The 26276-nt window shown below is 36.9% G+C and overlaps 1 protein-coding gene across 18 annotated transcripts in view; it reads right to left on the reverse strand.

The window, feature by feature from the left end:
- The window catches only part of PARD3 (par-3 family cell polarity regulator), a 650052-nt gene that overhangs the window by 231898 nt on the left and 391878 nt on the right, over window positions 1–26276 (reverse strand). For all 18 annotated transcript variants that reach the window (XM_087893015.1, XM_087893013.1, XM_087893011.1 and 15 more), the window contains 3 exons: window positions 17986–18111; window positions 15328–15704; window positions 3863–4002 (listed from right to left, as the gene is read on the reverse strand). In XM_087893015.1, coding sequence (XP_087749141.1) covers window positions 3863–4002; window positions 15328–15704; window positions 17986–18111 — 643 coding nt within the window. The remainder of the gene's footprint in view (window positions 1–3862; window positions 4003–15327; window positions 15705–17985; window positions 18112–26276) is intronic.

A 26276-nucleotide genomic window follows, 5' to 3' on the forward strand; every position in this document is an offset into this window, starting at 1 on the left:
TTCTCTGATGCAAACATTCCCTCCAGAGTTTTCTGTGATACTGGTGAGGCCAATGGTCCAGCTAAAATTGATGTCGTTTTCTTGGCTGTCTTCAACGTTGTCGTAGTAGTACTCGTCATCTCTTTCAGAATTCTATATTGTTCCACCAGTATTTTATCAACTTTCTCCCAAATCACCATCCAACTTTTGTGTAATTTCTTTCTTTCCCTTTCCTTTTCCCTTATAAAGATTCAATTCACTAATCTCTCATTCACTTTATCTATTTTCTTTAAGTAAGATTCCTTTAACTGATTAATTATCTCTTCTAAAATACTTCTTAAGAAATGCAATAAAAATATAAATTTAAATATAATATAGATATTACAGTATAGATATTAATATAAGTTAATCTAAGTAATTAGTATAAATATAGATATAAATAAATATAAATATATATATATATATAAATTAGATAGTCACAGACTTATTCAATTAATCAATTCTTACTGCCTAGTGTTTAGTTCAATAAATAATAATTAATAATTATATTGCTTAAATTACATAAAATCACGAATATGTTTTTGTATGTATATATACACTGTTACAAAATCAATTACTTCCCACTACTTACTTCTGTAGCTGTACAGTTATTATAAATCCTAATTTATTCTATACTAATTTATTTATTAATAAACAACAAGTATCACTATAGTTCTTAATCAATTCTTAATCAATTCCAATAAATAGCAATAGCAATAGCAATTATTTATGTTTAAAGAAAAGAGGCTTGTATAGGAGTAAAATATTTTCAGTTTTCTATGACTTCTAAGAGTCTTTTTCGTCATATATTCAACAAAGAAGAGGTGCAACTCGTTTCTTTTTTTTTCGCTGGAATCTTTCCCTATTTCAATATGGCGATCTCCAATCTGCACAGTCACAGTCCGCAGTTTTTTCTTTGCCAAACTACCTCTCTCCTTCCGTTAGAGCAGCCAAGAAAAAAGGGAGGATACAAAGAAGAATGTTTGTTTTTCTTTAAATCTCTTCACTTTAAATCCACTTCTCCTCACCTTCATTTTCGCTATTTTAGAGTCTTTCTCCGTTTATTTACGTCCCGTCCTCTTCCTTTCTGCTCGCCTCTTCAGTTGCCACCCCGTTATGCTCTGAGATCTTCTCTTTCCGTGCTGCTCCTCCGGAAAAATATTTCCTCCTCAATTTTGCGCCCAATAACTCCAAAATAACGATCCTCGCTTTCTGCTCACCCTCAGCAATCTTGCACTGTACTCACTCCTCCGCTCCCGATGGTCTCTATCGGCTCGTCGGGCCTCCGGGCCAGCTGCACTCGCCGCGCCAACTAGCTTCTTCCCGAGCCTGGATTGAGAGATCTTCTCGGTACAGCGGGAGATCGCACCTCTCCTCGCCTCCCCCGAAGTTTCCCCTCTTTATTCCCAATCTCTCCAGGATCGGTCTTCGCCAAAAAAGGCACCAAAAGCTCAGAAAACCGGCAACAGAAAGAGAGCGCTTCTCTCCTGTGCCGCCACAGCCCTACGTCACCGCCGGAACTTAAAATAGTTTTCATAGTAGTGTCTGCTCTGAGGAACATCCTTACAGCAGGATAAAGCAGCCCCCTGCCCCAAACCTTTTCTCTTTACAGAAAACTATTAAGAATAGTTTTTCAGTTAAGTATTTGTTCCTAAATACTGGGACAGTGTATGTTTGGAGCAGGGGTGAAATCTACTTACCTTCCCAACTGGTTCGGAAGTGCACGAGCCGTGCACATATGCGTGCATCACGTGTGTGTGTCATGTGCACGTGTAGACTCTCTGCGCATGCACAAATCCTTCTGAGCATGAGCAGAGAATAAAAAAACAGGTTACTTCTTGGTTAAAAACCAGGAAGTAACGACAACCAGGCGGGTGGGCAGAGCCTCGCGCAGCCATTGGTGCCGGTTCTCTGAACCACTGGCCGCCATCACTACCGGTTCAGCTGAATCGGTCTGAACCAGGAACATTTCGCCCCTGGTTTGGAGCCTAGGACTGTATAGATTTATGGATTCAAGATGATGGATAAGGCACCCAATTAGTTTGTCGTTTTTCTTATTTGTTTTTTTAAGTCGTTATGAACAGTGCAGACTTGTGTTTTACAAAAGGGGTAGGCATATAAGTCAATCAGTTAATTAAGGGACAAGCTAGTTACTTAAAAAAGAAGTGGATCAAGATCCATTTTTGAAAACAATATAAACTTATGATGTACTTTAAAAACTTTTAAGCTATGAACTGCTTTCCCATCAATCTATTTGTACATTAATACTTTCAACATTAATGTATGTGAATTATGATAATATGAGAAACAAGCTTCCAGACTGAGAAATATTCTCTCCGGGGAGGTTTGCCTGACCAATGCCTTGTTATATTTCTGTGTCGAATCAGAAAAAACATCTGAATGTATATTCAATCTTTCTATTAGATAATTTTAATGGTGCTTTATAAGGATTGTATTTTATTTTAAAATATGTGCTGCTAATGGAGAAAATATTTTTCAAAAGTGAATAAAGGAATTAGGCCATAAAATTATTTGGACATAGAGAAGGTATATGGACTTTACTTCATTCTAATACAGAATTCTTCCTATTGTTGCAGTATAACTGTAAATAGTGCCTACAAAGGCATAGAATAATTGGAATGTCTAGTTTCTTTTTTAAAAAACAAGATATACTTCAATGTTTAACATAAATAGTTCTGATGGAACCAAAGTGTGATACAATTTATTCGTGGGAAGAATTTGCTACAGACCTCTTCCAATTTCTTAATATTTTAAGACACATTTCTCTAAAGTGGTCCATACTTTTTGAAACTATTACATAAAGAACTGGACTAAACATTCTTATATTTTCCCTCTTTGTTTTCTATGTCTTTCTTTGTGCCTACTGCTAAGAAAAGAAATGAATCCATTAAATTAGTACCCTCCTGCATTAAAAGTAGTTGCCATACTTTATAGTAATGTCATATCATAAACATGACAATAATATTACAGTATTAGATCCCCCTTAAAACAGTAAATAAACAGATCTATCTGCATTTCTATTTTGACAGACTATGATTATTACCTATATTCATTTTTTTAAAAAAACTAACTCCTGACCACACATACATAATAATGCTTTATATCTAAAATTTGTTCCTCAAATTCACCATCATTCACTATTTGTCCCTTGTTATGCTAATCTATGTCTTTTCTATCAATGAACTGTAAAGGTCAAATCATTCCATCTCTCCAGGATATCTGTTCAAAACTACAGCTCAAGAGAGTTTGATCCAGGCTGAAAGACATATAATTTGTGTCATTACAAAAAATGCTTATCAGATACTATACAAATTCTAAGACCAGGCAAATTCCTGCTGTTCTATGCAACTAAGAATGATTTTTCCCAAAAAATGTTGCAATGAATATTTCTTTAAAAAATATTCAATATCTCCAGCTTTTATAAATATTTTTATAAGAATTAAACTGAGATACAAAGCCTTGTGTCTTATCCCACATAAACTGTTCCACCGCAGTGCACTATTCCTTATGTTAATCTATTAAAAATACAGCGACATTTTACCAAAACAGTCAATATATCCAATTATTTTCTATGAATCAAGCCCATGCACCCATCCATATATATACAAAATGAGACAAATGCTCTTTGTAAAGCAAGCTAAGTTATTCCTGTTTATTAAAGTTGTTATCCTGAAAATATGAAAATCAGAAGACAATACTCTAGAAACCTGGCACAGGAGATGAGGGGAAAAAATTAATTGGATCGCTATATAACTCATATAAAAGTAAGATGCTTGCCAAAAGGACTTATAAAATTCCCAATAGCATTGTGACATTTCATCACCTCAATGAGTCGGTCTCCAGCCTTTAATCTTCCATCTTGAATAGCTGCGCCTCTTGGAAGGATATTTTTCACATAAATTGGAGCTGAGCCACCAATAGGAACATCTCTTGAAGTGATGCTAAATCCTAGGCCTTCAGTACCTATAGAAATTATTTAAAAGTATTGTCAGCTTATTCTGTGCCTCTGCATTATCAGAAAGTTTGGATTTACATAAAGCTACCTAAAAGCATCCATATTTTCTTTCTACAGCTCATCATATTGAATAAATACAGTTTGATATGGTTCTTCAGCAACACAGAATGTGCATATAGCTCTGATAACCATATCAGACAGTTTCATCAACTCTGCTTAATATGTTTTTGCTTTTTTTCAATACTGTAAATAAATGAACAAGTATAATATTCCTCGTTTGTTTAATTGGGTTCTCTCTTGATCTAGTCTTAGTACTTGGGAGAGGGAATAGGTCACATTTTAGATCCTATCTATGAAGAAATATTGAAAATTCAAAAAGGTTCACAAACTTCTAAGCATTACTGTATGGAGTCATTCTAGTAATATTTCCTGGTCGAAAGGAACCTCAAAGACTGGGAAGAAGTCCAGGAGAATCAATACAGTAGCAATCTCCCAGTAAAGATAATTAACCAAGATAATAAAAGCTGTTTCAATTCTGTATCAAGACCTGAAACCAGATGGAAATGGATTTAAATTATGAGCTGCATAATCACTAACCTACTGAGAATAGGCATTCTACGCAGAATTTAATAAACTGCCATTTTATAAACTGCTATTTTAGTTCCATGCTTTGAAATAGACGTGGCATCATTATAAAAGCAGATAATAGTGTAAAATCTTAAGATAGCTATACGTTATAGGCTATAACCCTAATATGATTTGATTGCTGATTGCTTATTTGTACCCTGTGACTATCATTAAGTGTTGTACCTTATGATTCTTGACGAACGTATCTTTTCTTTTATGTATACTGAGAGCATACGCACCAAGACAAATTCCTTGTGTGTCCGATCACGCTTGGCCAATAAAATTCTATTCTATTCTAAGTTTGTGTTTGATTAAGATTTCCTACTTTCACATTCCAGTTTGTTTAATCCAGTCAGCTTCCTCCAGTATCCCAAAAGAAGGACTGCACAGAGCCAAAAAGGGATCATTAGTTTCAATGGCTAAACTCATGTTCCCTCCTCTACCTGAAGGAGCGCAGGCTTGGCTACCTGTCGACAACTGTTCTTTCCTGGCCTGTGCAAAGTTGCAAGGAAGAGTGACTTCTGAAAGACATCAGAAAATTCTGCTCCCCAATTTTGCCTACACAAGCCCACTGAAAGTCTAGTTTTAGCCTGATTTAATTTTAAAAAAAACAAGCCTGCTCAGTGTCTCAAAAGAACATACACATAGAGAGCATACAGAAGAAACCAGAAGCTGTCTAATCAAAGCAAGAAGAAAGGCTGTACTATATGATATTTCTAAATGTTGTGTATTTGTGTGCATGCACGCACATATCAGTAGATAGAAAGGGCTGGATTAAAAAAAACTAAAACAGCAGGAAGGCACATAACAGCCGAAGAAAAGATTTTAGAAGCAGGAGTCTACCCAATGTGCAAACTATGCAGAGAGGTCTCAGCCAATCCTAGTGACAGGGTATAGCAGGAAAAACACACAGGCAATCCTAGATTTATGATTACAATTAGGTCCAGAATTTTGGTCGCAGGTTTTGGTTGTAAATCATTGCAGTTGTTAACCGAGATGTCCACATGATCACTTCACTCAGTAACTGCAATCCTGGCTGTCTTAGTTGTGTTTGTTAAACAAACAGACCAAAAGAGTTCCGTGCCAAAGGGAGCATGGAAAGTAACTCCATGATTGGCTGGAGAAATTAAGTTTGGATCCTGAAAATCCAAGCTTCTTTTCTCTCACCCATCCCAACCTTCCCCTCTATGCATGGAGAAAAGTAACTCAAATCTCCGGAATCTAAGTTTCCTTTCTCTAGCTTTGCATGCTGGCTTTCTGCATAGAAAGTTAATGAATGTATGTTTCTGAAGAATAGAAACATGATATATGTGCAACCAGCAAAATAGAAATGATATTGAAAGGAAAATGTGGGTAAATATAAGATCGGGGTTGCTCGAATACCATTTTGATAAAATATTGAATTGAAAATGGACACAACAATGGAGAAGGAAGGGAGAGTGGAGTAGAGAGATAGGTAGGAAGGAGAGAGAAGAAAGGGAGGAAAAGAAAGAGAGAGAAGAAAGAGAGGAAGAAAGGAGGGGAAATAAGAGTAAGAGAGAGGATTAGAAAGAGAGGAAGGGGAGGGAAAGGAAGGGGAAATAGAGAAGGGAAAGGAGAGGAGGAAAGAAGAAAGTTGAAAGGAATAGAAGAAGGAAGGGAAGGGTAAGAGGGGAGAAGGAGAGGAATGGTTGTTGTGGAAGAAGGGAGATATGGAATGGTAGAAGAGCAACTCCAAATGTATTTTAAACTTTTAGGATGAAGAATGAACCAATATGGAAACCAAAAGATAATATGTGTGATAAGAATGGTTAAAGAGATTGTACATTTATATATGCTTTATGAGAAATAAAAATAAAAAACTTTGGGGGGGGAAGAATAGAAACATCAAGTTCACTAGCTTTCTGGCCAGGAAAAAGGAGGGAGAAGTAACAGGAAGCAGAGCAGGATTTCCAAGGCTGCAGAAGCTTTGCACATCCCGGTGGGCTAGGCAAGGGGTGAGTTTCAGTGCCCCCTATAGTCGTAATGTTGGGCACATTACCTAGTTCCTGAACTTTGATCATGTGACTATAGGGGCATTGCAATGGCTGTAACTTTGGGCAGGGGTCAAAACTCCTTTCTTTCCGCACTGTTCATCATTTGGAATAGCCCCTGAAAGAATGGTCATAAATTGAGGATCATGTGATTAGTATAACCAAGCAGTTGGCATTGTGTATAGGAATATCTGCAAGTGAATGGATTAGACCCTCTCAAGTCCAGATGGGAGATTCCACAGAATAATGTGGAGAAAAACAGGACTAAGATCCTGTAGAAAAGAGATGTCAAACTCTCAGTGTCATGTTGTCATCACATGACGTATCGCAACTTTTCCCCCTTCGCCAAGCCGGGGGTGGGGTGGTCCATGCATGACGCATCCAGCCCACAGGTCATGAGTTTGATACCCTGCTGTAGAACTTCCAGGTTCAGATGGATAGGCAAGTAGTGGCCAATTGACCAGGCACTGTGTAGTAGACAAGGACTAGAAGTCAGTGGTGGTGATAGATGTAGCAGAACTTAGTGATAGCAACATCAGGAAAAAAAAAAGAAGATGAGAAACTAGACGAGGGCCTGAAGGCGGAACTGTAGAGGATGTTTGAAAGCAAAGAGCAAAGTGATCCCATTGGTGATAGGACCATTCATTGCGGTGGTTACTAAATTGAGAAAGTGGCTCCAACAGATCCCAAGAACACTGGAGTTCTCTGTCCAAAAGAGTTTAGTGTTAGGAACAACAACAAAAAATTGCATAGAACCCTGAAACTCCCCAAGAGATCTCTGGTATAGGACCCAAGACTGAGGAAGACACATAACACCCATAGGGTGAGAAGGGATATATGTATTTACAGACATACATGCCTAGCGTTTAACTGATGTTGCTGCCCACATGCCCAGCAGACATTTTGAAAAACAAATTGTTCACTTAAAAAGTGCCTTTTATTTTCTCTTTCCACTTGGGTATAAGCAGAAAGGAACCTTGTACAGCATTCAGTCATTAAGAGACTATTATCTCCTTTAATCTCCCATGTGGAACCAGCTGAGGTCCTTCCAAAGTTTTCATCTTTTGACTTAAGTGCTTGTGAACAATAAAAAGCGACACTTTTCCACAATGAATATTCTTTGCAGCTTTGGGTTTAATTAATTTTATTCTTACTTTGTGTGCTGAGACCTCCCAGAGGTTTCACCTAAATCATGAATTGATTAGTTAATATCTTCCGTTTCTTGCATTTTTTTTCCTCTTAGTATCTAAATCAAACATTATGGTTTGCTATGGACAGAAATAATTCTGGATTCAAGTAGTGGAATTTTAATTAGGTTCCCTACTTTAAAGATTTGATTAATAAACATACAGATATTGAGGCATTCCCAGAATGAAAACTCTCAAAATATGTGTATTTATTAATGAGGTAAGTCTTTAAAAAAAGATGTGTTCAGAATTGAAAGCATTTAAAACCAAACTGAACATTCCAGAGTTTAAACCATTTGTACTTTAGCAATGGATAATACTCAGGGAAAATATCTGCCTTTGGACAGAGAGAAATACAAGTGATTATTTTGTTTAATTCTAATTCTATTTATTTATAATTTATTTGCTTGTTTAGAGTATTTTTAAATCGGCTTGTATGCAAAATATGCACTCACATTAGATGACAATAATAATGCATTATAAAAATTATTGTTGGAATAAGACAAGATATGGAAGAATACACAGAAGACGATTAACTCTAAAACCATCCTTGTTTAATATTCATGAGTAACATTCATATTTGAGCAAAAGTAATATGTATGAACATAGTCCGTGCATCCCACAATAATCTATTTATTTGCAAAATAGACTAATGAAAGAAGTTATGCCAGAATGAATAGGAGGACATTCCATTACGACAAGTACTATTGTATCAAAGATGAACACAGACGAGTTTGCAGAAATGCTTGAAAATTTAAAAAAAAAGGGGGGGGGGATTAAAAGACTGAGAAAACAATTAAAGTGGAAATACAAATGAAAAACCAAAAGACTGACCTCCAAAGGAACTTTTTACTGAACTTACAAAAGAAGTTGGTTGACTTGAAGAAGTCTTCCATATGGGAAAAAGAAAAATTGAAGATCAAATCCTACAATAGCATCTAAATGAATTGAAGATTAAAATTGTTAGAAACAAAATGGCAATCGCACTTAGATTTAACTGCTTAGACAGTGCTTTATAGCCCTGTCTAAGCAGTTTACAGAGTCAGCATATTGACCCCAACAATCCAGGTCCTCATTTTACGGACCTCTGAAGGATGGAAGTATGAGTCCACCTTGAGCTGGTAAGAATCAAACTGCTGAATAGCTGGCAGATGGCATTCAGCAGAAGTAGCCTGAAATACTGCATTCTAACCACTGTGCCATCATGGCTCAATATGAAAAAAATGAAGGATTACAAAGTTGGTTTGTTTCATTGTTAAAATGAAAAATATTTATATAAATTTGGGGTCCCTTTATGGACTATTTCATAGTCCTAAGAATAAAATGTTAAACGATGTGTATGGATAAGGGATGGATTATGGAAAAAGAAGATAATTGGTGTAACATTATAGGAGGTGATGAATTAGGGGTTTTTATACTTTTGAAGAAGATTGGAAGTCACTTCTTTAAATATTTTTTTTTCTTACTCTTTTACTTTTCTTTTTTTCTGTACACCTTTTATTTTTTTACTTTTCCTTATGAGTTTTTGTATTTTGTATTCTCTTTTATTATTGTTATAAAAAGTATAAAATTATGTTTTTTTAAAAAGCAATACTAGATTTAGAAATGGGCAACGTATTTGTTATTAGGATCAATTTTCATAATGAACACCTCTTTTACAATAAAGTTTGCTTAAAATAGTAGTAATACAGACAATCCTCATTTAGTGACTCCCTTGTTTAGTGACCTTTTGCAGTTGTGATGGTAATAAAAATGTCACTTTGCAACCAGTCCTATAATTGTTACCTTGCACATGTATAAAGTGAAGGAAAGCTGAAATAAGATCATAAGCATAGTTGCAATTGCATTTAGCAACCATTTCATTTAATGACCAAGATGCGAAAGTTATCATACTAAACGAGCACTACCTATCATCTTTATAATAATAATAATAATAATGTAACTTACTCAGTGTAACACAGCAATTGACAACATTATCTTCTATTGCTTTTCTTTGAAGAAAATAGTATTCTAAGACAAAATTTTGTAGTACTGCTTAAGCAAAATAACAAGCATATTAGAATCAACTCAAGTTCTAATGGATCCATAGGCAGCACAAATAAAATTGGGGATTGTTTGAGTGTATAAGGGAATATGAGCCATTTATGATGCAAGTTTCTGTTAGTTTACAGTGTTTGGATATACAGTGCTGTGTAATAGGCAACAAAAATGGTGTATGGTCTGAGGACAAAATGTATCAGGAGATACTGGAGTATGTACAGCTTGGAGGATAGAAAGGAAAGGAGTTACAATGATTGAAACCTTTATATCAGAGTGAAATCCAGCTGGCTCTGACAGGTTCTGGACAACCGGTAATGGAAATTTTGAGAAGTTCGGAGAACCGGTAGCGGAAATTTTGAGTAGTTCAGAGAACCGGCAAATACTATCTCTGGCTGGCCCCAGAGTGGGGTGGGAATGGAGATTTTGCAATATCCTTCCCCTGCCACGCCCACCAAGCCATGCCCACAGAACCGGTAGTAAAAAAATTTGGATTTCACCACTGCTTTAAATATATTAAGTATGTGAATAAGGTTCTAGAAGACAGTATTTTCAATATTAAGCAAAAATCAAGAACCCAGGGGCATTCCTCAAACTGACAGACAGGAAGCTCAAAAGTAATGTTAGAAAGTATTACTTAACAGAAAGAGTAGTGAAAACTTGGAACCAATTACTCAATCATCACTAAGTTTAAACATGGTTGGGATAAACATATGTTTATCTGATCAATTTTTTTACATAAAAATAATTAAAATAATAACTAAATTGAAAACAAAACTAAAACAATGAAACACAATTCAAAGGATAGACTCAAGAGACCACTGGATCCTTTTCTGCCATCTGTTTTCTGTGTTTCTTTGTTGCTTATCTATATCCTTGTTTAAGAACTGCAGTTGCCTTTGAGTTACAATCTCAAGATTGCCTTCCACAAAGTAATGGATTGAATCAGGGTATTAAAACTAAATAAATAAATAAAACTAAATTTTATTTTATTGACTTACCATAGAAATTAAATATATCAATGCACTTCAATCATGTATTCATATTTTCCCCTTTCTGTACTTTTTAAAATTATGATTTGCAACAACTTTGGGAGAGATCTGCTGTCTGTATTTAATCATTCAGATTATGTTTTGTGTTACAATAGGGACCATATAGAAAAATTAAGGATCTAATTTCTCTGTTATCATACACAGGCTTGCAGTTTTTCAATTGTGAAATAAATGCCCCATGAGATTTGAAACAAAAAGAAAAAACTATAGGAATGCCACACAAAAATAGAGCAATGATGGCAAGCTGATTACAGGCCTACTTGTTCCTTGCTGTTTTTCCCAATAAGGTGCAATCCCACTCTGATTTTAGTGAATTGTTCATCAAACACAAATGACATTGTTTACTGTGTTTCATTAGAAGTCCATTATATGTAAACCATTATTCAGGGAAGTTTTGCAATATCACATGGATCAAGGCTAAGTAAATGTTTTGTTTAATTACACCCTTTGCAAAACTACTAAGATGCTGTGCTTTTCAAATCCTTTTATACTGGTGATCCACATTTTGGAATTGCATGTAGGCAATCACAATAATTGTGTCTGAAAATGACCAGTTAGAAACTTGAACTGGTCATCTGAAAATGAAAGTTCTGCAGCTGCATGTGCAATCAAAATAATTACACAAGTATTTGCTGGAATTGTTGAGAGAATATGAGCCATTCTGTACAATGCCTATCAAAGGATATGTCCTCTACAAATGCAATCAGAAATGGTCCTTTAACTGGAAAGATGGACTATTTTGACCCTGCTTAAATACTACAGCATTATAGCTACTTATTTTTACCACTAAGCCTAGCACTGCAGTTTTTAAAATGCCACATGCTTGATGGGAAAAGGAATAAGAGTAATACATATAATCCTTTATGGGTCTTAGATGTGAAAGTAATTCTCAAAAGTTCTCTGGCAGAGTATACAAAGTTTTAAATATGCAAACATCAGACATACGATTATGTCTACTTGTTCACTAACAAGTAGTGAATTTTCTGGAGTGGTTGGTTATAATCAATGTAAAGAATGAAATAAATAATATATAAGTACATTTCCAAAAACTCTAGCAATTTTGAAGAACCAAATGTGGCCAAAAGTACACTTTTTGCTTCCATTGCATTGTCCACCATGTTTCTCCATCCCCCACATCTTTCTCTCTTTCATACTGTGCTTTATGTTACATTCAGTGTTCACAATGCCACTCAAAATGATTGACACGGATGCATTTTAACATCAGTCTCAATCCACTTCATGTGTGATGTTTTAAGATGTTTGGGTTCAACACTGTAGTATATAAGGAAAGCATTGCACTCGTGGAAGTGTCTGCAAGAATTGACCTTAGATTATATGAGCTACTAAGATTGACAGAACTGCAAAATCCCAGTCATATTAGAACATCACCAATAACTGCTAAATCTGTATGCTAGACGTTCAAGCCCCGACCTTTAACAAAAGATAAATAGATATCAATTTTCATTTAGAAAAAGCCAACAAACATTCTCCATTGACAGAAGCATATTACTGACCTTCTCTTCTAACTTTATTAAATAACTAATTTCTATGAAAGATCCGGTTATTTGAAAATGCCAAAATGGCAATAAATATTAAGAAATTATAATGGAAGTAAGCACAATTACTGCAAGAGTATCCCATTTTGTCATTTTAGACAATACAGCTTCTACAGCTTGCAAAAATAGAGCTTTAACGAGGACTCTTTTACAGTATAATAAGTATACTTCTCCATTTATATCACAATTCGAAACTGAATGGTTTAATATGAAAATAATTTCAAAAAGATGACATCTCTCTCTCCCCCCTCCCTCCTCCCTCCCTCCTCCCTCCACATAAAAATAGATTCATACAAAAACAAGGAAACTTTAACCTAATGATAGTAAAGTAACTGCTACTAGTTAAATAGCAGGTTAGGCTTCCTTAACATCTGTGGTATTATGATATCCTTTATTAAAATCAAAGATGATCAACTGTTCACTTTGGGCTATTTTAAGCAAGGGTAGTCTTCATTTGTGGTATCACATGTAGGTTTTCCTATAGTACAATCAAATGAGAATTATGGTACAGGGCATTATTTCTACCAGGAATGAACTTTAGCTCTCTTGGAAGGGGACCAGTTTCTATAAAGAGTGAATGCATTTACTTGCATACATTCTGACTGCTATGTTGTATAATATACAACACTGCAGTTATGTTCTAAATCAGGCCTGCACAACATATAAGAGAGAAATGGCCGATTGATCAATGAAAAATCCCTGTCCGCTGCAAAGAAATATCTGGGACACCAATCAACTGTTTAATGGCTACGAAGCAGCAACAGCTGGAAGCACTGGAGACAATCAGCAAGACAGCTTTCAGGGCAGTGCTGATGAATGTATTGATTTAAAAAAAAAAATACCAGTAGGCCACACAAAGCTGCTTGGTAGGGTTGCAAGCATCCCATAGGCTGTATGTTCTATGGATTTTGTTTAAAATAATTGCAACTGCCCAGAAGCATACAGTGTTGCTCAATATCAGGAGTGCTTAAAAGTTGTGACATGGGGATCGTAAATATATTTTGGTTACTTTAATATAATTTAGATATGCTGGGTAAGTAACTACCGTGTTTTCCCGAAAATAAGACCCTGTCTTATATTTTTTTGAACCTTGAAATAAGCTCTTGGCCTTATTGCCATGCACTCAAAAGCCCGATTGGGCTTATTATCAGGGGATGTCTTATTTTGGGGAAAAACAGGGTACATAAATATCATAACTTTTTAACACATTGTTTGTTTCAATTGAATGAATGAATTGACGAATGAGCAGTTCTTTCAATTGCAGTACCAGACACAGAATTTAAAGAAACTTGCATTAGGGGAATCTTCAGCAGAGCTAAATGGAATATATGAATTGGCATTACAGCTCTTTAATTTAAAGGTTGCATGTAATTGATTCTGTACAGACTGTGTGAATTAAAGTTTAGTAAAATTAAATTGACTGGAATCAGAATTAAGCATGAATGTTATTTTCAGGCTCTTATAACAAAACTTTGTGACAATGTAATAAAGAAACAAATATAACTGAATGGATCTAAAAATTTACAAAGGCAAGTATTGAGTATCTCTGGAGATGACATTTAGTTTGCAAACACTTTTCCATTGTTCCACCCACCTAACTCAGAAAGCAAGCACCAGAAAAAAAGATCTTTGTTGGTATCATAATATATGGTAGATATAAACATTAATACATATCAAATCATATATGTCACAAAAGATAGTGAAATATATCTATCAGCTATTAGAACAATATCCAGAAATTGGTTTCTTCAAATCTGGCATGTTTTTATTAGGACTGGCCCTAGTTAGAATAGTTCAATAACTTATTCCAAATTGACTTGCAGTCTTCAAAGACTGGCCTCATTTAATGTAATACGATAATGAAGTCCTACGCTGCTCCACATCTATTTGTATACAGTCGTGTATTCTCAAGAGATGTAAAATGTGTTTAGTCCATTACTAAATTTAAATTTCTTTTGCAATTATATAAATTACAAGATTGGGATTTCAATTATTGAAAATCAGAAGCTTGCACAATGTCTCTGCAGTGTTTTAATTGACTTTCCCTTTATCTGTTACAGTTGAAAAACTGGTAAATCTCCATAGTGACTAAATTTATAATTGTAACCACAGGATTATTCATTCAGTTAGGAATAATGTTTTCTCCAACCACAAGGATATCATCTTAAACTGGTCACCTTAAGTAATTTTGTACACAATCAATAGCAATATGTATGTATGTATGTATGTATGTATGTATGTATGTATGTATGTATGTATGTATGTGTTTGTGTGCATGCGCACACACACACACACACACACACACACCCCAACTCAACTCTATCATTCAAATTTGTTGAGCTTAACATTGAGGAACTAGAAAAGAGCAACCTGGTTGCTCACAAGAAAAAAGAATAGTTTGCAAAAAAAAAAAAAGAGAGAGAGAGAGAGAGAATATAATGATCTTTAATTAGATCATAATTAAAGCATAATAAAAGCCCTTGTGACAGCTATGCAAAAGAAATCTTGTTAATGTATGAAATGGCACTTGAACTTGGCTGAAATGTTCCAGTCAGTCAACCCAGTACAGCTGGTAAGTAATCATTATTAATATGCCAAGGTAGAAACCACTAAATAGCTAATTACCACTAGTCAGTGGCTGTTGCAACCACTTCTTATATCTCCTCTTAACTCACTGCCTATTTCTTCTGCCCTTCCCAGGCTGAAAGGAAATCTTCCTTTCTTGTTCTCTTGTTTAGGATAGTGAGAAAACTGACCATTCTCAATTTTCCTCTATTGGAAAATTCTAGGTCCTAAGGTTATCTCCGTCAATATATACGTGTATCCGTCCCATAAATGTAAATAAAGAAACAATTAACTTACCTTTCCTTAACTGTATTTTAAGACGCTTCCCTATCCTTTTGGTGTTATAGCCAGAGTTCAAAGCCGTATGAACTTTCTGTGGTGTTGATGACAGACCCAAAGGTGGTTTTCCTGAATTCACATTATGAGGTAGTTGTGAGTAAGAGTCCAACGCATCAGCTTGATTGCTCGCTTGGGGTATTTTTTGTAAAGTGTGAAGTCCAGAGTGGTCGATACCTTTACTGTCTTGATACTGGGAATCAGGACTAAAACGGCTGGAATGGTAAGCATTCTTTTCGCTTTGGGACAGCTTTATATATTGTTGTTTTCTTGCAGCAGGAACCACATGGAACCAAATGATGGGTGTACGCATGGCTTGACGGAACATATGCTGTGCTCTAGGTTTTAAAATGAATGGAAAATTAACAAATTAAGACTGGCAGACTAGTAGATATTACAAACATAATTACTGATGTTAATTAGCCATTATGAAATGACAGACATATTGTTCTTACTGAACTGTAAACTGAAAAGGATATTTCTTGGAATGATATGTTCACAAATGCCTTTTGTTTCTCAACTATGTTCTTCTTAGGACTATTTTTTTTTTAAGTTTTCCTGTTTCTACTAGTTAAAATAACTGTGTTATAATTTTTGAGATCCTGGTTGTACTGTTAAAAAATAGCATAAAACTGCAATTCTTCTCACCAAGATATTTAATACAAAATACTGTTAATCAACAAACATATGGAGTTACTCTGCATGATGTCCATCTAGCATATTTCAAAATAACGTATTAAACTGTAAAGCTAGCATTTTCAGTTTACTCAGAATCACAAGCCATATCAGATTATTTTTCTTATTATTTCAATGATTCTTTCTGAATCAGTTGTATTTAGTGACATAATGGTGTCACTAAAGTTGTATTTAGTGACACTAAATTCTAATCAATGGTGATTAGAATGTATTATTTGAATAAGCCTGTATATCTATTTTTTTTCTTCCATAAAATTGTGGATCTCATCTAATTAAAACATAGTTATGTGGAGTAGTGATCCCAAGATCCACTCAAGAGTTTAGTATAGGCTGCAACAGTAAACACTATATGTTTATGTACTAGTGTTATCGCACAATACACATGCAAAAAAAATCCACTAGTTTGCACAAATCATAATACTGTACTCATGAGAGATTTTGAATATAAACTAGACTTTTCTGTTTTTTAAAACATATGCTCTATATTTGGAAAAATTCTAGAACATAAAAAAGCTGTCGGAGTGGGGGAAGCTTGTATGTTTACCCCTCATAAAATAGATTATTGTTTAGTTTGCTTTGCAATATAAAGTGATGTTGCATAATCTGCTGTTGCATAATCTTGTGTTGTCTTTGCAACACAAAAATAAATCTAGCCCCGTTTCTTCTTTTAAAAGTGTGCATTGATTGATAAAATGCTCAAATGGTATAAACTATGCATTTAGAATAGACTAGAATAACAGCGCTGGAAGGGACATTAGAGATCTTCTAGTCCAATCCCCTGTTTAGGCATGAAATCCTGCACCATTTCAGACAAATGGTTATCCAACATCTTCTTAAAAACTTCCAGTGTTGGAGCATTTACAACTTCTGGAGGCAAGTTGTTCCACTGATTAATTCTTCTAACTGTCAGGAAATTTTTCCTTAGTTCTAAGTTGCTTCTCTCCTTGATTAGTTTCCATCCATTGCTTCTTGTTCTATCCTCAGGTGCTTTGGAAATAATTTGACTCCCTCAAGTTCTGGCAACCCCTGAGATATTGGAACACTGCTATCATGTCAACCCTAGTCCTTCTTTTCATAAGACTAGACATATCCAGTTCCAGCAAGCGTTCTTTATATGTTTGATCCTCAACTCCCCTAATCATCTTTGTCGTTCTTTTCTGCACTGTTTCTAGAGTCTCAACATCTTTTTTACATCATGGCGACTGAAATTGGATGCAGTATTCCAAGTGTGGCCTTACCAAGGCATTATAAAGTGGTATTGAAATTTCATGTGATCTTGATTCTATCCCTCTGTTTATGCAGCCTGGAACTGTGTTGGTTTTTTTGGCAGCTGCTGCACACCCCTGGTTCATATTTAAATGGTTGTCTATTAGGATTCCAAAATCCCTCTCACAGTTACTACTATTTAGCGAGGTACCACTTATACAGTACCTGTGCATTTCGTTTTTCTTGCCTAAATGCAGAACCTTACTTTTTTCACCATTGAATTTCATTTTGTTGGATAGCGCCCAATTTACATTTATTTTCATTAAAATATCCATGCCAATTATAACATTTCACCAGGGTGGTGGGGAAATGTTGGTTCCTATGAAGCTCCAATGCTCTTCTAAACTTGCATTCCATGCTATAGTTTTACTGATTATGGTACTTACTAGATATGCATAAGTATATTTTGAATACAAAATTGCATTTTTTCTTTAACAAGTAAACATAATGATTAACCAACACAATGCTTTTCTTTTCCTATATACAAGTTGATTCACTGAAGGTAACAACCATAGTAGAGGAGAGACCAAAGCAAAATGATCCAGTGAAAGCAAAGCCTTGTAGAAAATTGTTTTGCCTTTATAAATTGCTTCTACCTTGGAGTTCAAGGTCAAGAAAAACACAAACATGACACACGGATAAATGTTATGCACTTACTGCTCAAATCTTCTATTTCGAAGGTCTCCATCGTTAATTTTGACAATACAGTCATTTTCATGAAAGAGGTTTTCCTGTTCTGCTTTACCACCTTTCTCCAGTCTCTTCACCAATAGACCTAAAGTTCTGGAACAAAACATAAACTATTATTAGACAGCCAATTGCTTTTAAGGAACACTTAGATTTTACAAAAAAGCATAGACCCCATCCTAATGTTAAAATGTTCCCATTGTCCTTTAAAAATCAGCAGTCTCAGATCACAGTTCAAAGTGATTACCATAAATTAACTGTACAGTAGACATTTTACATGATGAGTGCAAGAAAGTTTGTCAGCACAAAGCCCACTGAAATGATTTGTAGTGTGTGCGAAAGAATAGATGCTATGTACTATCACTAATCATTTCTATGGCTTCTCTGCATTAAATTATGGATTACAAAATATTTTTCATTTCATTTCCACTCTTCCTAGTCATATCAGAAGAGATGCCTAAATTATTGAGAACTCCTGAAGAGTGGAAAATATACCAGGTACACTATTTTCAGCCAAGAGAAAAGGGACAATCCAGGTAACCATAGAAAAGTCAACTTGACTACAATACATGGAAAGATAATAGAGCAGATCATTAATCAATCAATCTGTAAACATTTTGAGAACTTTTTTTTACCTTAGATAACATTTTTCTTAATTAAAAGAATACTTTGAATATGATATATTTTGACTTCAGTAAAGAGTCCAATAAATGATTCCATGATATTCTGATTACAATACTAAGGAATCAGAAAACACCAGATCTATATTTGGTTTTAAAATCATGAGGTAGCATTAAGCATTAGATAGTTGAATACAAGGGCAGAAAATGTTTAGGAAATTGTAAAGCCAGATCAGACAGCTAATACTGTAGAAGACATTGATAGCAAACTAAGAAAAAATAATTATATTTAATAGAATAAATACAGAGTTCATTAAGAAACAAGAACATAGGTAAAGGTTGGGAAATACTTGGCTTTTCAATAGAATTTATGAAAAGAAACTTAGCTGAAAAATGTCAGCAGCATGACATTGTTGTTCTAAAAAGACAAATGCATTGCTAAGCTGCACCAACTGCACTGAACATTCCATGCTATAGGACAGTGATGGATAACCTTTTTGCCATTGTGTGCCAGGAGGGGGTGCAGGGGAGGTTGACACGTGCCCACACCCATAATTTTATACACCCTGCCCCTGTGCATGCAACACCCCCTCACCCCCTCCTGGCACGCGATGGCCTGGTAGGCCCATTTTTCTTTCTCACCTGACAACTGGAAGTCAAATGGGGCATTTTTGGCCTCTGAAGGACCTCCGGGGGAGGCTGTTTTCGCCCTCCCCAGACTCCTAGAGAAGTCCCGGAGGCTGGGGACAGCAAAAAACGGGCCTTCCTGTCCCACTGGAAATTGTTAAACAGGCCGTTTTTGGCCTCTGGAGGACCTCCAGGGGGTGGCGAAGACCATTTTAGCCCTCCCCAGACTCCTAGAGAGGCCCCGGAGCCAGGTGAGAAAGAAAAACTGGCCTTCCCCACCCCACCCCACCCCGGGAAGCAGGAAACAGTCTGTTTCCCTACTTCCAGTGGGCCCAGAAGACCTGAAAATCAGCTAGCCGGCATGCACTTGTGCGTTGGAGCTGAGCTTGTGTACCCAGTGATATGGCTGTGTGTGCCACCTGTGGCACACATGCCAAAGGTTCACCATCACGGCTATAGGAAGTTAGCATTGTACTATATTCCACAGTAGACAGGTCCATTTTGATGAATGAGCCTGATTCTGGAGAAATCACCACATTTTAAGAAGGATTCAGAGAAAATGAAATCATAGGGATAGCCACCTTTAGGAACCTAAAAACAGCCTGACCTTGATATATGCTTAGGCTTGGAAACAAGATGACCAAAATATTTGTGCATCTGTGATGATAGAACCATCAGCACTTTTCAATTACCTAGTGGAATTAATAAGTGTAAGACGAGTCTTAACTCCTCTTTAAGAGCCTTCCCTCAACAGAGGGGAAAGGATACGGCATCATCAGTCTACAACATAGTCGTTTGAGCAGTTCCAAGAAAGTTCCATACCCATTTGCACTACTCAGGTGACCCTGACAACAAAGACAAACCTCCAAGTAGAGGTTTGAGAGGTGGCCTCAACTACTCTCTAAATCAGTGGTTCTCAACCTTCCTAATGCTGCGACCCTTTAATACAGTTCCTTATGTTGTGGTGACCCCCAACCATTAAGTTATTCCTAAAACCATCAAAAATATGTGTTTTCCGATGGTCTTAGGCCAGGGGTCCCCAACCTTTTGGACCTCAGGGACCACCAAGTTCATAATTTTAAATTTTGCGGACCACTAATACAAATCCAGTGCGCCACTTGCTGAAGCACCTGGACTCCCAATGACGGGATGGGGTCCTTCAGGCACTCTCCCGCCTCTCTCCCTCTCCCTCTCTCTCTCTCCCTCTCTCCCACTCTTTCTCTCTCATTCTCTTTCTGTCTCCCCTCTTTCTCTCTCTTCCCCACTCTCTCTCATTCTCTTTTTTTCTCCCCCCTCTCTTTCTCATTCTTTCTCTCCCCCTCTTTCTCTCTCTCCCCCTCTCTCTCATTCTCCTTCTCTCTCCCCCCTCTCTCTTTCTCATTCTTTCTCTCCCTCTTTCTCTCTCTCCCCCACTCTCTCTCATTCTCTCTCTCTCCCCCCTTTCTCATTCTCTCTCTCTCCCCAATTCCCTTTTTCTCTCTCTCCCCCTTTCTCTCTCTTTCCCCCACTCTTTCTCTCTCTTTTTCTTTCCCTCTTTTCTCTCTCTCTCCCACTCTTTCTCTCTCATTCTTTCTCTCTCCCCCTCTTTCTCTCTCTCTCCCCCACTCTCTCTCTCATTCTGATTCTCTTTCATTTTGTCTCTCTCTGTCATTCTCTCTCTGATTCTCTCTCTTTCATTCTGCCTCTCATTCTCTCTCTCACTCTCTCTGATTCTCTCTGTCTCTTTCTCTCATTCTCTTTCATTCTTTCTCTTTCATTCTTTGTCTCTTTCTCTGTCTCATTCTGATTCTCTCTCTCTCTCTCTCTCTCATTCTCTCTTTCATTCTTTGTCTCTTTCTCTCTCTGTCTCATTCTGATTCTCTCTCATTCTCTCTCTCTCTCATCTCATGGGCAAGACTGAGGGCCGGAAGAAGTGTGGGAGCGAAGCACTACTTGAACTTGTGTGGCATGAGCATTCGCCTTGGTATATTTGCGCCAGCCGGTTGCCAAGGCAGCCCTCATCTCTCCGCTGAAAGTGCGGCATCAGCATTCTGCCTTGGTATATTTGCGGTGCAAGGCAGCCCTCATCTCCTGCTGCTTGGGACTCAGAACGGTAAACGCTGACTGGTCCGGGGAGCAGCTGGATTTTGCTCTCCATTGTGGATGCCAGATTGGCCCCCTGCAAGCTCTCATCTCTTGAGGAGCGCTCCCTGAAGCGGTGCTGGAAACTTTGGTCGGGCTCCCCGAGAGACGAGAGCTTGCAGGGGGCTGATCTGGGGTCTGCAATGGAAAGCAAAATCCAGCTTCTTCTCTCTGCTGTAATCAGGATTCCACCTTGGTATATTTGCGGCGCAAGGCAGCCTTCGTTTCCTGCTGCTTGGGATTCAGAGCGGTAAACAGAGTCTGGTTCGGGGAGCAGCCGGATTTTGCTCTCCATTGCGGATGCAAATATACCAAGGCGGAATCCTGATGCCACACTTACAGCGGAGAGAAGAAGCCGGATTTTGCTCTCCATTGCACACACCAGTTCGCCCCCTTGCAAGCTCTCGTCTCTCGAGGAGCCCGGCCAAAGTTTCCAGCCCCGCTTCAGGGACCACTCCTCGAGAGATGAGAGCTTGCAGGGGACCAATCTGGCATCCGGATTAGAGAGCAAAATCCGGCTGCTCCCCGGATCAGATGCCATTTACTGCTCTGAGTCCCAAGCGACAGGAGAGGAGGGCTGCCTTGCGCCACTGGCTGACATAAATATACCGAGGCGGAATGCTGTTGCCGTGCAAATGAAAGTAGTGCTTTGCTCCCGCAGCTTCCAGCCATCACAAACACCGCTTCTTCCCGCTTCTGCCGCCCTCTCCCCCACCACCACAACAGCACCATTCATTCCGGATGGCGAGGGCCATCCTTTTTCCGTATTGCACTACCTGCAAAAATGCAAAAATACGAAAATTTCTCCATGGACCACCACAGGACCACTGGTTGGTGACCACTGTCTTAGGCGACCCCTGTGAAAGGGTTGTTCGACCCCCAAAGTGGTCGCGACCCACAGGTTGAGAACCACTGCTCTAAATGAATGCAAATGACCAGCTGTCTGCAAGGAATATAAATCCTTCCAGCAGGCATAGCTACTTGCAGCTGGCACACTCTGAAGCACCATTTTGCCTTCTAATTGAAACTGCTGCACAACCCAATTTGTTGTGGCAGTCACGTGTTGATACAATTACTGTGTGTGAGACACATTTCTATTTATTCATTTTTATAACATGTTACTTGGATCATAATATGCACCACATGTCACTTTAGAAAAAAAAAATTCCTATTCTGAAAATAATGGATTTGAGAATTTGATCTAAGTAAACCTTTTCAGCTTTGCAGCCTGGCTGGTGGGGCAGGGAGAGGGGATTGTTTTTTTGCGAGCGGTGGACAACTGAACACAGCTGCTTACTGGATTTCTCTCTCTCTCTCTCTCTCTCTCTCTATCTCTCCCTCCCTCCCTCCCTCTCTCCTAGCAGCCAATGGCTCTTCCGTCCCAAGAATCGGTCCATGGATTTCCACTACTCTACTCTCCTCTGTCTTCTGTGCATCCGAGCATCAGGCACTAGACCCAACTGTTCCTCCTCTTCCTCATCAGCCACTTCTAGACCTGCACTGTTGACTCTCCATCTGAGGACTGATGGATAGCCCAGGCTCCACCTATGTCTCTATCTCTGACAGGTCCAATCCCTCTTCTCCCTAGGAGCATTCCTCCTCCTCATTTGATTCGGCTACTGGAGGGGCAGGCAGCGACAGGCCACAACATGTTAGGAAAGGTTACACTGTGACATTTTTTTGTGTGTGTTTCTTTATGTTCATCAGTTATTTTGTTTACTGTTTTTAAATGCTATGTCATCAAAACATGCTACTGAGAATCAAAATCTGTGAGTTGGTAGCCATTCCAGTTGACTAAATAAATAAAATTTAAATTGCTTTAACAATAGTATTAATTACTAAGGAGAAGAAGAATGCCCATTCACTTGAAGCATTCACCCAAGGGGAGAAACTCAACAGATACAGATGTTTCAATTAACATATCTCCTGAGCAGAATCAGATTTCACTGGTCTCTTCTAATTTATATTTATTTACATTTATAAATTTATATTTATAATAAATAAATAAATTTATATCTCAGATGCATTTATCTTTTGTAAACCAACTATCAAAAAAATACAGAAACTTAGGAAAATGCTTCTGCTGGAGAAATCAACCAAATCTCATGAACCCAGTTTCCTTCAGATGTGGTATGCCTATACTTCCCAAACTCCCCAACAATTTTTAAAATCTCAATACGAGTATCCAGGAATCCTAATAATGCAGTATGTTATTTCTTTCTACTCTTAAATCACTTAGATGACGTAAAATTATTCAATTCTATAGATAATTCTGTTGTTTTGCAAAGTGATCTTGACTATGTGTCTGAATGTGTCATCTATTTGGCGACTTCAAATTTTGATTAATAAGTGCTCTGTCTTACATATTGGTAAACATAATCAGAATGTCAAGTATAAGCTAGATGGCATTGATATAGCAGATAACCTTCACTTTGTTAAGGACCTAGGTGTACTTATCTCTGGCGATTTACGCTCCAAAGCTCACTGTAACAGCGTTGCTAAAAAAGCATTAAGAGTTGTAAACTTAATTTTGTGAAGCTTTTTTTTTTTTTTTTGGAAACATTGTATTGCTAATTAGAGCTTATAACACTTATGCTAGACGAATTTAGACTGTTTGGAATCCCCACCATATATCTGACATCAGTACAATCAAAAACCTGTAAATGACTTTTTCTGTTTTAATTGCAGTAATACACGCACGAACAACTGCTTTAAATTCAATGTAAATCGTTCTAAACTTGACTGTAAAAAATATGATTTCTGTAATAGAGTTGTCAAAGTCTAGAATGCCCTACCTGGTTCAGTTGTCTTAGCTACAAATTTTCAGTTTCAGTCACAAATTGACTTCCGTGGACCTTACCTCTTACTTAAGTGGTCAGGAGAGGGGGCGTGCACTAACATGCCTATTGTCCCTATCATTGTATTTTTATTCTCTTATTGTTCTCATTTTTGTTTGACAAATTCCAATAAATAAATATAAATAAATAATATTTCTGAGCTCTCCCAGCTCCATTCCTTAATACTTTTAGTGACTTTACACCACATTTGCCAATTATAGACTTATTCATTTAAAAATATTAGCTTGGAGCTAAACAAAATTAAATGCTTATAGTTCCTTTTAAAATTAATTAAACTTCTAAGAAATGTTTTAATTTCACACTGGTTTCAATATGGCTAAATTGTAGCTGGCATGCAATGCAAACTTATGTTAATATACTCAGAGGGGAAAATCTAACTTGGTTGCTGAATTAACCCACTTTTCAGAGTTTGCACAATGCCCTTAATCATGAATAAACCAAAAGACAAAGCTATTAAAAAAATAAAAAGTAAAAGTAAAGTTAAAAACACCAAACAGCTTGTTCAAATTACTAGATGTTTAACGTCTGTAAGAACACAACAAATGAATTCAACAAATTTGAAATATATTTGGTATGTAACAAGCCAAGGACCAGATATTGTTTAGTTAGCATTGCTAAGATATAAATTGAGTTGGATTGTACAAGTAAACTGCATTAGTGACCCTGACTGCAAGAGGAAAAAGGAATATATGAAGCAGAGAGGAGAAAGAGTACAGGATGTAAGGAACAGAGAATTTGAATTGATTTTAAATGTTTATTGCTCTATTTTTTTTAAAGTCCCCTTTTATGCACAAGCAATTTTATAGGTGGGAATTTTTTTTAAAAAAATGGACTGTTGTTACAGTTATGTCAATTTAATTATGCTCAATTTTAGTCAGAGAGACATCTGTTTCAACACATATGAGGTACAGTAAATAGGGAGAACTATGCTTTGATATACCTAGGATAATCTTCCTTATAGATTGAGGCATTTGCACTGCCTAATGTTATTAGGATACATTACTTTCTTCACACAGCTGGGTGACAGTTGGGGTCATTCAAATATTCAAAGATACAGTGCATATTAATATAAGTAATTTGAGACATCAATAATACATTAGCTGATTATTTCCAGATTTATCACTGATTACAATTTAAATATACAAGAGGAATGTTAGCATATGTGGCAGAGTTTATTTTATTTATATAATCAAACTAATAAAGCTAGTGAAAAGGCATTGATGGAAGAATTAATCTTGGAACTTTTCAGATACATGTGAATGGTACACTTAACTGTAAACTTAAGAATATATTAAATCTGTTGTGCTTTATTTACAAACTTGCAACTGAACTTCCTTTCTGTCCAATCGTGTCCATTAGGAAGAAGAAGGAGGAGGAGGAGGGGGGGGAGGAGGAGGAGGAGGAGGAGGAGGAAGAGGAGGAGGAGGAGGATTCTGGTAACTCTGGATATGATCTTGGGGTGGGTGGGAGGAAATTACTGATCACAGAAAAAGCACTAAGTACTGTGTTCTGATTAATGAAAATAATGCCAACTAAGTGGCTATTGAAAAAATGGCTTTGTTTTGCAGCTTTCTTACATAGCAATGGTGGTGATGATGGTTATTTTCTTCCAATAAATTTACTTTACAAAATCCACTAGTTTTTTATTTACTTTTTTCTCACAAGAGACTTCGTATTAATGTATGAAAAGCTTCAGCCTTGTAGCCATCAAGCTATTCGGTTAATCCTCAAATGGTACTCGTGACCATGTCTGAGATTCCTACTCTAAGTAAAATCTCTTAACAATTCACATATAAGCCTATCACATGTCAGCCAAACGAAATATACCAGGATAAATAATAATTTCAAATGAAAATTCCCTAAGAGTGCATTGCTGCCTAGAACCACAATCTTTTAAGATTCTAATTGAATTTTAATTTAATTTAATTTTAAGATTCTAATTTAATTATGTTCTTAACTTTTGTATTTATGTATTTTATTTTGTGCCTGTTCACCGCCCTGAGTCCTTCGGGAGTAGGGCGGTATATAAATCTAA

The sequence above is a fragment of the Pantherophis guttatus genome, chromosome 4 (assembly GCF_059756535.1).
Source record: "Pantherophis guttatus breed Tessera chromosome 4, ASM5975653v1, whole genome shotgun sequence".
NCBI lineage: Eukaryota > Metazoa > Chordata > Lepidosauria > Squamata > Colubridae > Pantherophis > Pantherophis guttatus.